This window comes from Gossypium hirsutum, chromosome D11 (genome assembly GCF_007990345.1).
Source record: "Gossypium hirsutum isolate 1008001.06 chromosome D11, Gossypium_hirsutum_v2.1, whole genome shotgun sequence".
Lineage (NCBI taxonomy): Eukaryota > Viridiplantae > Streptophyta > Magnoliopsida > Malvales > Malvaceae > Gossypium > Gossypium hirsutum.
Window position 1 is genome coordinate 3,615,386 of NC_053447.1, and position 14,789 is coordinate 3,630,174.

A 14,789-nucleotide genomic window follows, 5' to 3' on the forward strand; every position below is an offset into this window, starting at 1 on the left:
TATTGTTGTCTAGTGTGATGATTCACAGAAAATACCAACACTTGCAAGTATTGAAAGTTGAAGCACACATACAGGATGCCATTTTATTTTCAGTGGGTGCAGTGTCGGTTTTTGCCGTGTAAACAATTAAAGTAAATGCTTTTGCATGATACAAACTTTGTCTCCATTAGTATTAAATACGAAGAATTTGAACAAAAGAAAAATACAAAGAGATAAGATGGGTTGGAGAGCACATATACTACTAAATTTTCACTGAGGTCGTGAGCTAGCTTTGGTGTACAGAGAGGGAGGTGTCATAAAATCCTGTCACAATATGACCCTAGTAATTTAATGCATTGAGAATAACAGCTTTTAAAAGAGGGTCAGGGCAAGACCAACGCCAATGCCAATGAATGAATGAATGGTTCCTATTATTAGGCTGACTCACAGATATCCCTTTTCTTTAATGCAGGAGACTTTTCGCATGTAACTCTAAAATTTTGTGAATTTTCAATATAGAATTAAGGTGTTACTGTTACTGTGCAATTTTGTTGATGAGTGAAGAGGATATGATCACACGTTGACTGAGGGACTATTGTCTTTTCAACTTGCATTTTGCGTACACTGAAAGTATGAAGCAATGGATACCTAACCTGCCAAATGATTCCTTAGAGCAGCTAAAAAGACTTTAAAAGTGTGTCAAAGAATCAGCTATTCTTTACCATAGATAAGACTTATCAGTAGTTGACTTCAGGGTATGGACAATCATCACATGTTCTTTTGATATACATATATATATTAACTATTAGAATCAAGAGCTATGATATATCATTCTCTCTTTTTTTCTAAAGATATTTAAAATATGGATATTAGTAAATGTGTGTAATTGAGAAAAATGTGGAAAGAACGGCTTATAACACCAAAAGTCTTGGCATGCATTCAGAATTGGCCCCTTCATTTAAAGCGGATTAACGAGTCTCCAACTCTTATTCTTAGACCGTAGACTTGGAAGCATTTGATATTGAACAACAGCATTAGCCTAGCTGCTTTCTTTGAAAATAATGAACCACATCGAGATGGGAAATTAGATGTAAAAATATCATAGGCATCTCTTAGTATCACTGAAATGTAATTGATAAAATAATCAAGTTACCAATCCTGATACATAAGGACAACTTTTATTGATAAAAATAGATGTAAATTTTAATATAATAATCAATGTAATCTTTGATTCAATACACAGTTTTTTTAATAAAAAATATAAAAATCAATAGACAATTTTTTTAATTAAAAAACAAAATACAATTCGACCCATACTAACTTTAAACAAAACTAGATTTTTTCTTATTCATTATAAGCATATTTTCTGTTACTAAATTTTTTTAAGAGTTCAAATTCTTTACACCGACAATAACTCATCAACTGGTATTAAATATTTTTTAATATACCTCATAAATACGATGAATGGCATAATTTCTCTTTGTAATACTTTGGGGAGTGACAATTATAAACTACCTATCGATTGCACCGAGATTTGTGGAGACATATATTAGACCATAGAGCAAAGCATCAAGTAGTTGGTACTTCTTAACTGTTGAGTATCAACTATATTTTATATCTACACCTTCCACCAATTTCAATACAATAAAATTAGAATAGAATACATTCACTTTCATGTTCACATACATAACAACGAATCCCTAATAAAATAAAATAGTGATTCTTTTGGTTGCAATTTGGTCACAACCACCAACATAATCCTGTGGAAATTTAAATTAATGTAATCTCTATTAGGTACATAGATTATCTATGTTATCAGAATCGAAGCAAGGTACGGCAAGATTTAGAATAAACCCCAAACTGCCTGCCTCGGGTGACACTTTGGTTAAAATTGGCCCACGCAATGAGCCAGCAAAACAAAACTAGTAGGTAACATGCATTCGTAACTTACATTCCAAACAGGTCAGCCAAAATGTAATATAGAATATACATACAAACGAGACTCAATGCCATTGACATAGCCCCCAAAGGGATTACGTACATGCAAACATACGTATAAACGTGAAACTAAAATCCATAGACATACCTCCAACAGGACGGGATAACATACGTACAAACATACATACTCGAAAACAAATTGGCTCTCCACACTTTTTTACCGTTATTTTTGGTAGAGCAGTAAATATTATTTGTATTTCCATGTTGAACTTCATTGATTTGGAGGCTGGTACCAACCCCATTGTTCATCTGAGACATACTCTGTTACCTGTTTTACACTCAAGTAACTTTCAAGTCCCCTGCCACAATATTTTTAAAAAGCCAAAAGTAAGTCAGTACTACAAATCCGATTAGTCATAAAAATAGCAAGAGGAAGAAGATATTAAATCCCTGAGTTTTGAGTGTTGACAAACAGGATATTCCAAGTAGTTGAGATAATAGTTATCTGAAAATAATAGTTGAAGTTTGGGTAAATACCATTCCCCTAGTTCACGCCCAAAGCCACTCCATTTGGTGCCTCCGAATGGAGCTTGGCAGAAGCATGGCTGTGAACAATTGACCCACACAGCACCATTCTGCAGAAGCTGTATGAAAGAAGCAAAGGTATTTAATCTTACAGCATGCTTAGGTTGCATGCTTGGAAGATGCTTCAAGCATTGATCTTACCTTGCTTACACGATCACATCTTTCTCGATCCTTCGATACCACAGCACCTCCCAAACCATAACTAAGTAAATATTAGAAAGGAATTAGTTGAATTCTGTGATCAAAACAGTAAGTGGCTTTTCTAGTCTGGGGAGTGGAGGTCAGAATTGGTTAAAAGGATAGAGGAAGGACAAAATAAATTACTAAATCACACTCCATTCTCATTATCGATATGGAAGGATCAACTCATTGGATTGTATATGTTAACTTACTGGGTATCATTTGCCAATTCAATGGCTTCTTCTTTGGTGGTAAATGTTTTGACACAAAGAACAGGTCCAAAAACTTCTTCTCTCCATATTTGCATGGAGGTTGTTACGTCAGTGATGATGGTTGGTTCAACAAAGAATCCTTTCTTTAAATGCTGGCAAGCATTTATGAATAGGAAATGGTGAAGGATTTTAAAAGGAGAATAATGTCAATAATTAAGAAGCAGACAATTATACCTTAGGACGATTCCCACCATACAAAATAGTTGCTCCCTCACTCTTAGCATTCGAAATGAAATTCATTACTTTCTCATACTGCAGCAATTTAATCAAATATTAAATCGAAAATTTCTTTTCCAAATATGAAACCTTAGATATTACCAACAGTTATATTTTGAGTTACATCAGTTAAAATAATTTTCATCCAACATAAATATATAGTTAAAATAATGAAATAATACCTGCCCTCTACTAACAATGGGGCCAAGCTTGCAACCTTCTTCCAAGGGATCTGAAATTTTAATGTTCTCACTCCATTTCACAAGCCTGTCCAAAAATTCTGCCGCAATACTTTCCTGCCAAACAAATAACAAGCTTTGCCTCGTCATGAATTGGAAATAGAAAAAAATATATATAACAAAACTGACGAAGACATGCTACAGGCTTAGTTCAAGAACTCGTGGTAGCAGAATCTTAGTGTTCCCTTCTTGGATCTAAGGTGTGACTTTGACTTGAATCATAAAAACAATAATTTTCATCCAACCACGTTCCCATACAAGAAGAGTTATGAAGTTATGAGGAAGGAGAAATAGAATAATTTCCATGACAACTCCTGTTTTAGGAGCTTATCAGATAGGTAAAAATAACAATGAAACATGGAGCCACTAAAGAGATCTGTTCATACTTATTCACAGCTAGATAATGCACAAACTACTGCATCCACAAGAGGAAGGAAGGATGGAAGAGTCCATGAGGTTGGGATGGTTTCTGTTTTCTCTAGGCTGTCGATATCTTTGGAGTACTTCCATAACATAGTAATGCTTGTCCAATGGTGTTTGGAAATTTTTGAATTTATGCTTACGAGGGTTGGTTTCCTGGATTAGGTGCTTGCTAAAGTGGACCCAAAAGTAATGCTTGCTAACGTGCCTAGTCTAGCCAGTTTATCAGTTTATGAAAGGACTGGACTGGTTCCCCTCTTAGTTGTGGCAAGTGTGAACAAGGTAATATTAAAACAGTTTTTTCATATGTATCATAACCTCAAGCCACATGTAATATGAAATTAAAAATATATATTATTAACTAAAAAGGACAAAATGGGTCCAGGACTTACATGCACAATAAGGCGTGATGTTGCACTGCAGATCTGGCCATTTGTATAAAAGCAACCGAATATGGTCCACTCAACAGCTATTACAAGCACAGGTGGCTAAATTAGAAACTGAATAAAGAGACTATTTTGCTGCATTGACAGTTTCATATGAGTAAAATATGAACAATCAATTCTGAAGAGATATACAGGCAATATGAAGGCTTAAAAGTGATTCACATGGCACTAACCCTTATCAATGTCAACATCCTCAAACACAACTATTGGACCTTTGCCACCAAGCTCCAAGGTAACAGGCTGCCGTAGAAACAATAAAGAAGATTTTACGCACTGGATCATAAAAAAGAACTCAGTGATCATATGCTAGAACTTCAACAAACCTTGACCCTTTGAGCAGCAGCTGTCATTATCTTAACCGCTGTGACTGTGCTTCCAGTAAATGAAATCTGTTAGCAACAAATTATCAGCAACTAGAATTGAAATAACTTCCAATCATCTAATGAAATTCAGTCTTGGAGAAAGGATCATTGAACAAAATGATCAATATTGATTTAACCTTGTCAACATGGGGATGAGATGCCAAAGATGCACCAGCTTCAGGGCCTAGTCCGGGCAGAATGTTGAGGACACCAGCAGGAAGATCAACCTCCCTACACACTTCTCCCAGCTCCAAACAGGTTCTGAAGTGGAAAAGGGATAAAAAAATGAGAGGACAACATTAATCTCAAATGCAAAATCAAGCCAAAATTTCTGTATATAATTTAAGACAAATGAGAAAGTAACATGAAACTGAAGCAAGTAAATGGAGAGCGTACACAGATGCCAACTCAGAAGGCTTCAGTATTGCAGCACAACCAGCAGCCAAGGCTGGAGCAACTTTCCATGTAGCCATCAAAAGTGGGTAATTCCTTCAAAACAAAAGAAATTTCTTAGTTATTGAATACCAGGATAACCATTAAAAATGAGATGACAAAAATCATTGAACCATAGAGCACCATGTCTGCCAAGGATAAAGATCACCGTCACTAAATATCAAACTGCATGAGTCCACATAAATTTTATGCACTAAACAATGCACCAAACTATTGCAAGCCCTTAAATGGCCTCAGATGATTTAGGACCACAATCATCATAAATCATCTTAATAAAAACACTTAGGAAGGTATTGTGCTTAAAACATGCAGCCTCTGGCATCCATAATAAGTTTATAATTTAATATCAGGAGAAACAATTAAGCGAATTTATTTACTAACTAGGTCCACTAATAAGAGACATAGAAGTTAAAGACCACCACATCCACTCACTCATTTATATAGCAAATGGAACTAGTCTTAAGCAAATCATAAAGCAAACCAAAGAAACCAGGTTAACCAGATATCTCAACTAAGTATCGGAAAATGGAGAAGAGCAATACTCAAGGATTGTTCATCAGGAAAACAGATGCAGTGAGGCCAAGTAAGCAGCAAATTTATTAAGACAAAAAACAGAAGTGAAAATAACAACCGCGACAGACTGGAAGTACCATGGGACGATCAACGCAACAACCCCAATGGGTTCCTTGATCACATAGCTCTTAAATGTCTTCATCGGAAGAGAGATAGGAGCCTTTTGCTTGGCATCTAAACCTTCAGCAAGGTCTGCATAGTACTCAAAGCATCCGACGACATCATCCTAAAACTCACAAAAAGAAAAGGTCAAAATCCAACAAAAAAATAGTAACATAACATTTGCAAATTCATTACAGGCATACCATATCTGCTTCAGATTCACTAAGTGGTTTCCCACAATCAACTGTTTCAAGTTTCGCAAGTACTGGTTTTCTCTCCTTTATCTGCATTATTGAAAAAAAAACATTGAATATAGGTCATGACATTAAAAAGGTTGCAGTCATTTCCATCAACAAAGCATAACAATTGCAAAAGCTAATAAACATACAAGTATCATGGTTAAAAGTAAACTCTGTTTGATATTCTGCTTTAAAGGACAACGCAAGTTCTTCATCAGTTGAACCAAGAATGGTTACACTTGAATCAATTACACCTGGCATATCTGAAGCCATTCTTTCAGTCCACTAAAGTAATGAATCTAACAAGAAGGAACTTTTAGTTAAAGAAAAGGAAACAGATTTCAGTCTGACCATAATCCCAATAGCGTATTCATAAATTTCATGAAAGCAAACAGATTGTTTTGTAGGAAGGATAAGCCTGAGATATTAAAAAGAAAATCGTAGGAAAAGGGTGCAATTTACAATTTTTGCTAAGTTACACTGATGTATCTGGGCTTGAGTTCGCACATTAGGCTTTATTGCAGAAGTGAAATTTCAAAATTGTGGACCATTATTCAGATAAATCAGGCTCATTATTTCAATTATTTACACTAGTAAACAGTGGCAAGTAGTGAAGTAACACTTCATTTGAGCGCTCTTTTTCAAATAACCAGCTTTCCAAGGGAAAAAAATTCCCAATTTTTCATTAGTAATCACGACCATTATGATTGAATGATGTTACTTTTATATTGTTTAACCATTCCAATTAAGTTATAATTCTTCTTGTTGCTATTGCTTTACATTCTATAGCAAAATTCCTCCAAAAAAAGATAAAAAGCAACTAACTAAAGGGCTAAACAGTAAAAGTTGAAGAATTACCCAAGAGTTCACCACTTAAAAACCATGGATTTTATCTCATATTTTAGAAGATTGTGATTAATTGTACAACGGTAATTTTTAGCGATATGATCTCTGGTAGCGAACAGCATAGCTAAATAACAATTCATCAAGTTCTTCCAAAAATAAATAAATAAAAGCAAAAGCAAATATAACAAAGGTTAACATAACACTATGTAGCTGACTTTGACTTCAATGTTTAATTTGGTATCTCAGTTCTTTTTCCAATTTGATACCTAAATTTGGCTCCAATGTTCAATTTGGCACTCAGACCAAATAACATCAAGTGATCCAATGAATATTTATATATGTTCTTTAGTAATAAAAAAAAATCATTAATGTTCTTATAAGTGCTTTAGTAAAAAAAAAAGCATGGTTAATTTTGAAAAAAAAGAACCTCATGTACCAGATCGGAGCCAAATTCAGGTGCTTAATAGGAAAAAGAAAAAACTCAACTCAGGTATCAATTTGACTATTGAGGCCAAACTCAGGTACCCAAATGAAATTAAAAATCAGTATTAAATTCAACATTGAAACCAAAATCAAGTAGTATATTAACTATAATAACAACTAAGAAAACAAAGGAAGACTTAAAATAGCAATTACCTTAGCAGCAATGGCACGCAAATACTTAGCACGGACAGCACCCGAAGCAAAGGCCCAATCTTTACCTTTGTTCCGAGTAAGTGCGCTCCGAGCAGCCTGCACCGCAACATCCACATCTTCAGCAGTCGCCGCCGGAATATCACCTGAAGAAGAAGAAGAAGAATTAAGAAGAAAACCACAATTTTTATAAAGACTAAAGGAAAAGTAACAGGAAAATGAAAAAGAAACCGATGATTTCTTCAGTAGTAGGGTTAATAATAGGGATGCGTTTCTTGAGCAAAGACTCAGCCCAATCGCCGTTGATGAACAGTTGCCGACTGGGGATCGGAATTGCCATTTTTGCTCGAGTATTGTGCAGTGAAGTAGAGTGGCTTGATAATTTGATAACTGATACAGGCCATTTAATAATGGTGCTGCCGATGCCATTACTCGAAAAGTTCCAGCTGAAAGCGACTTTTTCTTTTTTTGTGGGTTTGCTTTTTTGCGTTTCTGTGGCGAACCTCTCTGCTTCTACTGTGTCTGTATTGTCTTTTTGCCTTCACAAATCATAATGCTTACAAAAATATTTTGTCGAGAAATAGATATCTGTCCATCTGGTGGTTACTGATGCTGTCACGTGTCCTATGAATGCGATCATTACATGATGCTGAAAAAGAAAATTCGATTTGGTTCAATAATTATTTTTATAAAAAATATATTTTATTAATTTCAATCATTTCTAATAACACTTATTATTATTAAAATATTGTTTTATAAACTAACCGTGTTCGAATTGAGGTAATAAAGAGAAAATTAAAAAATTTCAAGGGATCTTTATTTTTTATTATTATTAAAATATTGTTTTATTTCCTATCCTTTACTATTCAAACAGTGTTAAAGTTATTATTATAATCACATAATTTAATATATGCATTATTTAAAGATAATTCATTTATTTTAATTTATCATAATTTTGTAATCATTTCCGAAATTTGAAAATTGTTAAAATTTGTATTAAATCGCTCCTAAAAATCAATAACTCAATTATTTTATGTAAAGATTTAACAAAATCAATAATTTAACAAATTGTATATAATAAATTAATAAAAATAATTATTCTTTTTTGAATAAAATCGGCTGGATATTTATTAAAATTATATTATAGAAAAACATAAGCTGTTTCCTAGAAGCTGGGCTTAGGCCTATTAAAACAAATCAATCCTAAATGTAAAATCGGGCCTCGCAATTTCGTTATCAGTGAACACCCCTAAAAAACACCAAAGCAAAAGACAAAGCAATAAATAAAAAGGAAACCAAATATCTAACCCAGTCAACCGCAACAGCTGGACACTATAACTCCATCGTCTCTTCACATCACTTGTCCTATCTGTTCAGACAATAGCCATTTCCAAGATATGTTCCTTACCTGCTATATGTTTTGCTTTTATTTCTCCACGAAGCCTCCTCAATAAGGGTTCCTCGACCATCTTCCTTCCGGAGTAGATCAATTGTGATCCGAAACTACTCTCATCAGGTGCGATTCTTCTCCCTTTTCTAAAGCTTCTTGTGCAAGTTTATAGGCACAAACATTTTCTAATCTATGAATAAATTGAAAAATAATTTCTTGAAAACGAGATTTTTTTCTTTGAAAATCCATAATAATCACCCTAATAACCGATTTATCTGGCTTTGCTGTTTGGCATTTCTTGATGACTGTTCATGAATCACCCATGATTGTTACTGAGAGGATACCCATTGAGATTCCTAACTTAATGGCCTGTAAACCTGCATATGCCTCTGCCGCAAACGGATAGGAAATGTCGTTATGTAGGGTTGTCTTCGATGCTAGAATCTCGCCCATCAGACCTCGAACCACAGACCCGAAGCCGATTTGGAATTTTTTTGTCAAAAGCTGCATCAAACTGAATCGTCACCCTCGTGCTCCCTTCTCGTTTTCTGTGGCTTCTATCCTCATTTGAGGTAGTCTTCCTTTCTCCCAAACCATATAATTCTGCCATATACATATGTATTCTCTGTGATAATTCCCTTCCCATCGTGTTCTTTCCCTCATGTACTAGCTGATTCCCTGAACTCCAGATTGACCATAAAGCACAGCAAAAAAGTCGGCACTGTTTACAAGAACCCCTCTTGAAAACCTAGATAAGCCACTCCCAAAAGTTTTGATTCGTATTATTTATGACCCAATAGAGGTTTAAATAAATAAATGGGGTAAGCTATATAGCTTAGTAAGTTGGTATGTAAATAATAAATAATTTGTTAACATGCTTTTATCAATCTTCACAATATGTTCTCAATATAATACAATCATAATTGCACATAGTTCCAATATTTACTCATGTTCACATCAAGTTGTCTACTCGAGTCATAGTCACTAAATTATTTATATCTTGTGCTACGGAACTTAAAATTAAGATCCGCTTATTTTTTCAAAACTAGACTCACATATCTTGTTATCATAAAATTTTAAAAAATTTTGGTTTTGCCAATAAGTACAGTTAATTCTTCAAAGTCGTCTCTGTTCTGCTGTTTGACAGTTCTGGCCTTTCTTCTCTAAAAATTAATTATCTCTTAGTATGGAATTCGGATGATGTTTCCGTTTATTTATCTTGAAAATAGACTCATTAATAATTCTAATTATATAAATTCTAACCCATAATTATTTTATACAAATTTTAATGATTTTCCAAAGTCAGAATAGGAGATTCCGAAATTATTCTAACCTTATCTCACAAAAATTCAAATATCTCATAATATGAGATTCTTTTGCTTACATCGTTTCTTCTACGTGAAACTAGACTCAATAAGCTTTAATTTAATGTATTATTCAACCTTTAATGCGATTTCCACAATTTTTTGTGAGTTTTCAAAGTTATACAATTGTTGTTGTTCAAAACTATTTTATTGCAATTTTTAATCTTTCATGATTTCTTTGTGTTAACATTTATTTCGACACACATAACACCAAAGCATATCCATAACTAGCCATTCCAATAGCTAATCATTATCATATATTCACATGCCATTCATTGGCCAATTTCACCTATACATCAACAACAAAGACTTAAACATATCATGTCTCAATTTAATTTGGCCTAAAAGCCTCACACATTCATCAATCAAATTTACCACATATTTATACCTCATAAGTATAGACCTATAATCACAAGGTCATCACAAGATCATTCTCATAAGTATGATTTACTTATTTACATTCTTGCCAAAATGTCCAATATACATCGAGTTCATTACTCATGAATTTTTCGTACATACTTGTATCCTTTCAACATGATCATACATTGTCTTTTCTTTGACATAATCTTTAGATTACCCGTTGGACCACTTGGAACACTAAGTGTACTTGGGAAAACTCATACATAATGTATCGTACCAATGTCATGTCCCAGACATGGTCTTACATGAAAATCTCGTATCGATGCCAATAGCCCAGCTATGGTCTTACACGAAATCTCAAATTGATGCCAATAGCCTAGCTATGGTCTTACAGAGAATCTCAAATCGATGCCAATAGCCTAGCTATGGTCTTACACGAAATCACACCTCGGAAGTTCTAATATCATGACATCAATATCCAATACATTTACTAAGGTTCATTCGGAGCTTTCGACTTCGTAATTAAATCAATTCGTGCACGAAACAAGTCATCCAATGCTCAAATCAATTCGACAATATATATCCATATACGAATCAAATTCGGCAATGTATATCTACATACAAATTAATTTGGCAATGTATATCCATATACAAATCAAATTCGGCAATGTATAACCATATACAAATCAAATTCGGCAATGTATATCTATAAACAATTCAAATTCGGCAATGTATATCTATATGCAAATCAAATTCGACAATGTATATCTATAAACAATTCAAATTTGCCAATGTATATCTATATACAAATCAAATTCGGCAATGTATAAAACATATATATTTAAATTCAAAATTATTTATTTACTTATGAACTTACCTCATATGGAAACGAATCGATCGGATCAACTACTCGTCAACTTTCGATTTCTCCTGATCTAAATCTAATTTCTTTCTTTCTTGATCTATATGAATTCAAATTTAACTCATTTAATCACATATTCATTCAATTTCATCCAAAAATACCTATTTGGACATTTTAGCACTTTAGCCCTTAAAGTTTCACATTTATTTAATTTAATTCCTATTTCACAAATGCACAAAATTCACACAATTCAATATAACCTAAGCTTAGCTGAATTACTATAGTGCCCCTAGCAGCCCAAAAATTTCATTATTTCACATTTCAACCACTCAATTTGCATATTTCATAATTTAATCTCTATTTGACATTTTTGTCAAAAATCACTTTATAAAACATATTAATCTATCAACAATTATTCATTTTCCATCATCAACATTTAAAAACATCAAGCTATCATCAATGGAAACTCACAAATTCATCAACCAATTCAAAAATTAGGGCATGGGCTAGCTAGAGCACAAAGCAACGATCTCAAAAACATAGAAATAATTAAAAATGGGACAAAATATCTTACCAATCAAGCAAAATAAGCATGACCGAACCCTAGCTATGGTTTTTCCATGTTAGAATCGATTGAAGTGTTTTTGTGAAGAAGATGGACATATAATTCTTAAGTTATTTTATCATTATTAATTATTTTACCTTTATAACCTTATAAAATATTACTAATTTCAAAAATGTCAATCCAACACATTCCACTATCACCATTTATGGTCTAATTACCATATAAGAACTTAAACTTTAATGTTGTATAGCTATTAGACACTTTTAGCTTATAGAACACAACTTTTACGCTTTACGCGATTTAGTTTTTTTTACCGAATTAAGCATTCAAACAATAAAATTTATTTACGTAACTTTCACACATATATAATCACATGCTGTAAATACTAAAAATAATATTAAAATAATTTTTCTCATCGAGTTTGTGGTCTCGAAACCACTGTTCCGACTAGACCCAAAATCGGGCTATTACAAGTCTTTCATAACCCATCAAGCTTCAAACTTGCTATATCTTACCATTCAACCATTTGTCTTACCTTTTCGTATTAATTAGAATAGGATAATGATCGGATAAAAAATGCACAAGATGTTGAATTGTTACCTCACGAAACATGGTCATCCATTCCTCGTTTGCCACTCCTCTATCCAATCGTTCTTGGATGTTTGTTTTCGGCAAATTGTCTCTCTCCCATGTGAACCAATTACTAAAATACCCCACATCCATCAGGTGACAATCTTCCAACACATTTCGAAAAGTTTTCATTCTTCTTTCATCTCTAAACAGCCCTCTCTTTTTCTCAAAGCCATATATAATTTCATTAAAATCTCCGCATACAAACCAAGGATACCCTCATCGTTATATAGATTAGTCAAAAGAGCCCATGAGTCATCTCTACCCTATGCATAAGGGGTTCCATAAAAACCTGTGTATCTTCATTTATTCCCTACTTCAGTATATTCAATTATCACATCAATATGCCTTTTAGAAAAATTCTAAAGCGTGATATTGACATCATTTCTCCATGCCAAACACAACCCTCCTCTAGAACCATTCGAATCAACATCAATACCATTAGCATAACCACAATTTCGTCGAACTCTTTCCATCTGACTTCTACAAAACTTTGTCTCTATAAAGAGGACCATCTGGGGATTATATATCTTCAGCGAATGCCGAAGTCTTCGAACTGTCCGTTGGCTCCCCAATCCACAAACATTCCAACTTAAAATTTTCATTACGTCCGGTTGGCTTGCCTCTTAGCAGTCGTTGATGATAAATGGTTAATTTCCAACATTCTCCTATTCCTTACTGCCAAAGTGTTGATCTCTTCTCTGGCTGTTAAGTCTTCAATCTCCTCCTAGCTGTATTTTTCCCCTTCTTTTCGATTAATACACCATTTTTTAGATCATGATCCATTACAATTTGAGCCAAACCTACCAATGGATTTTCCCCCCATTGACATGAAGAAGACAAACTCCCTTCCAAATTAAATCCCAATACTAGATCAATAGCCTTCCTACACCCCGATTTTTTTTTACGTTCTACAAATTGTTTCCTTGTACTCGGCTACCCTCACGGTTTCCACCCAATTCTCCCTCACTTTCCTCACGTAACCAGACATTGTTCATTACTTGGGCTCTTTGAGATTGTGCTCGCAACGATAAATCCCAACCTATTTCATCAATTTCCACTCCTAACGCCATTTTTGCTTCACAAAAAAAAATAACTATGGCCCAATCGACCACAGTAGAAATAGAAGAATGATAGTCTTTCATACTTAAATCTGACATATGATCATTTTCCACAAAACATAATTTGCTTCTTCATCTTCAATGGATGTCGTATATCAATTTGGACTCTTATTCTCATAAAGTTTCGATTTTCTTTCCCCAGATTCGAACTGTCATACTCCATAAATTCCCCTATGAAATTACCCAATTGCATTGCCAAGTTTTCAAAGAAAAAACCGATAGGAACATCATGAATCTGTACCAAAAAATGTGTCAAAATTAAAGAACTTTTAATGGATCCTTCCCCATTGCAGCTTGTATAACACCAACAAGTGGTTGTTAAAAGTCCATGGTGACCCCTTCAAAACCCTTTCCATATCCCATAACATGAAAATATTGAAACAAAAACCTTTTCTCCCCCATATCCCGGATTTGAACACCTCGAACAGGATGCCATAAATTCACTATAGTACTTTTCATTGCTAGGAAGTGAATAATGCTAGTTGTTAGGAAACACCCCACCAGCCGAAAAGCCCCCGTCTCCCTTTTCGTATTCGGCTCTAATTGTACTTGTAAAACTGCTTATTCTTCTTCATTAAGCGTTAATCCAGCAAATTCAGTTTCCATGAATGCAGGCAGAAATCACAAACGTGGGTATCAGTTTTCTAAAAGAAAAAAGAAGACTTAAGAGACGATCGCCATCGAACAAAACAGAAGACTAAAACAAAAAACCTAAAAACATGCTAGAGAGAGCAGACAGTTGCATGCTAGGGTAGCAGACTTTTTTTTTTTTATAAAAACAATTATTTAAGTCCATGTGTTTATCAATAACTTATCTAATTTTCTAATTTTCATAAAATAAGATAATCATATTTTAAAAAAATAAAGTTAAAATACTAATGTTTCAATTTTTATAAAGTTGAAAAACAAAATTAAGATTTTACGAATTCTCTTCATTTGTCATTAGATACACTCAAAAACTCATAGGTAACTTTTTATTGTTTAAATGTTAAATAAAATAACAAAAATTACTAG

General features: G+C 33.7%; 1 protein-coding gene and 1 long non-coding RNA gene across 2 annotated transcripts; one reads left to right on the plus strand and one right to left on the minus strand.

Moving 5' to 3' along the window:
• Positions 1 to 1,902: 1,902 nt before the first annotated feature.
• LOC107912041 (betaine aldehyde dehydrogenase 1, chloroplastic) lies at positions 1,903 to 8,076 on the minus strand. Its single transcript, XM_016840081.2, has 15 exons — positions 7,715 to 8,076; positions 7,487 to 7,629; positions 5,969 to 6,049; positions 5,741 to 5,889; positions 5,034 to 5,126; positions 4,775 to 4,898; positions 4,599 to 4,664; positions 4,449 to 4,515; positions 4,222 to 4,298; positions 3,353 to 3,466; positions 3,129 to 3,206; positions 2,895 to 3,046; positions 2,644 to 2,704; positions 2,455 to 2,561; positions 1,903 to 2,276 (listed from the first exon to the last, which is right to left on the minus strand). The coding sequence occupies exons 1-15, from the start codon at positions 7,821 to 7,823 to the stop codon at positions 2,189 to 2,191; spliced, it is 1,509 nt and encodes a 502-aa protein (XP_016695570.2). The 5' UTR covers positions 7,824 to 8,076; the 3' UTR covers positions 1,903 to 2,188.
• Positions 8,077 to 8,596: 520 nt separating this feature from the next.
• Positions 8,597 to 9,754, plus strand: LOC121223637 (uncharacterized). The gene is made up of 2 exons (XR_005920931.1): positions 8,597 to 9,445; positions 9,544 to 9,754. It is a non-coding gene; the product is annotated as an uncharacterized lncRNA (long non-coding RNA).
• The last annotated feature ends 5,035 nt before the right edge of the window (positions 9,755 to 14,789 follow it).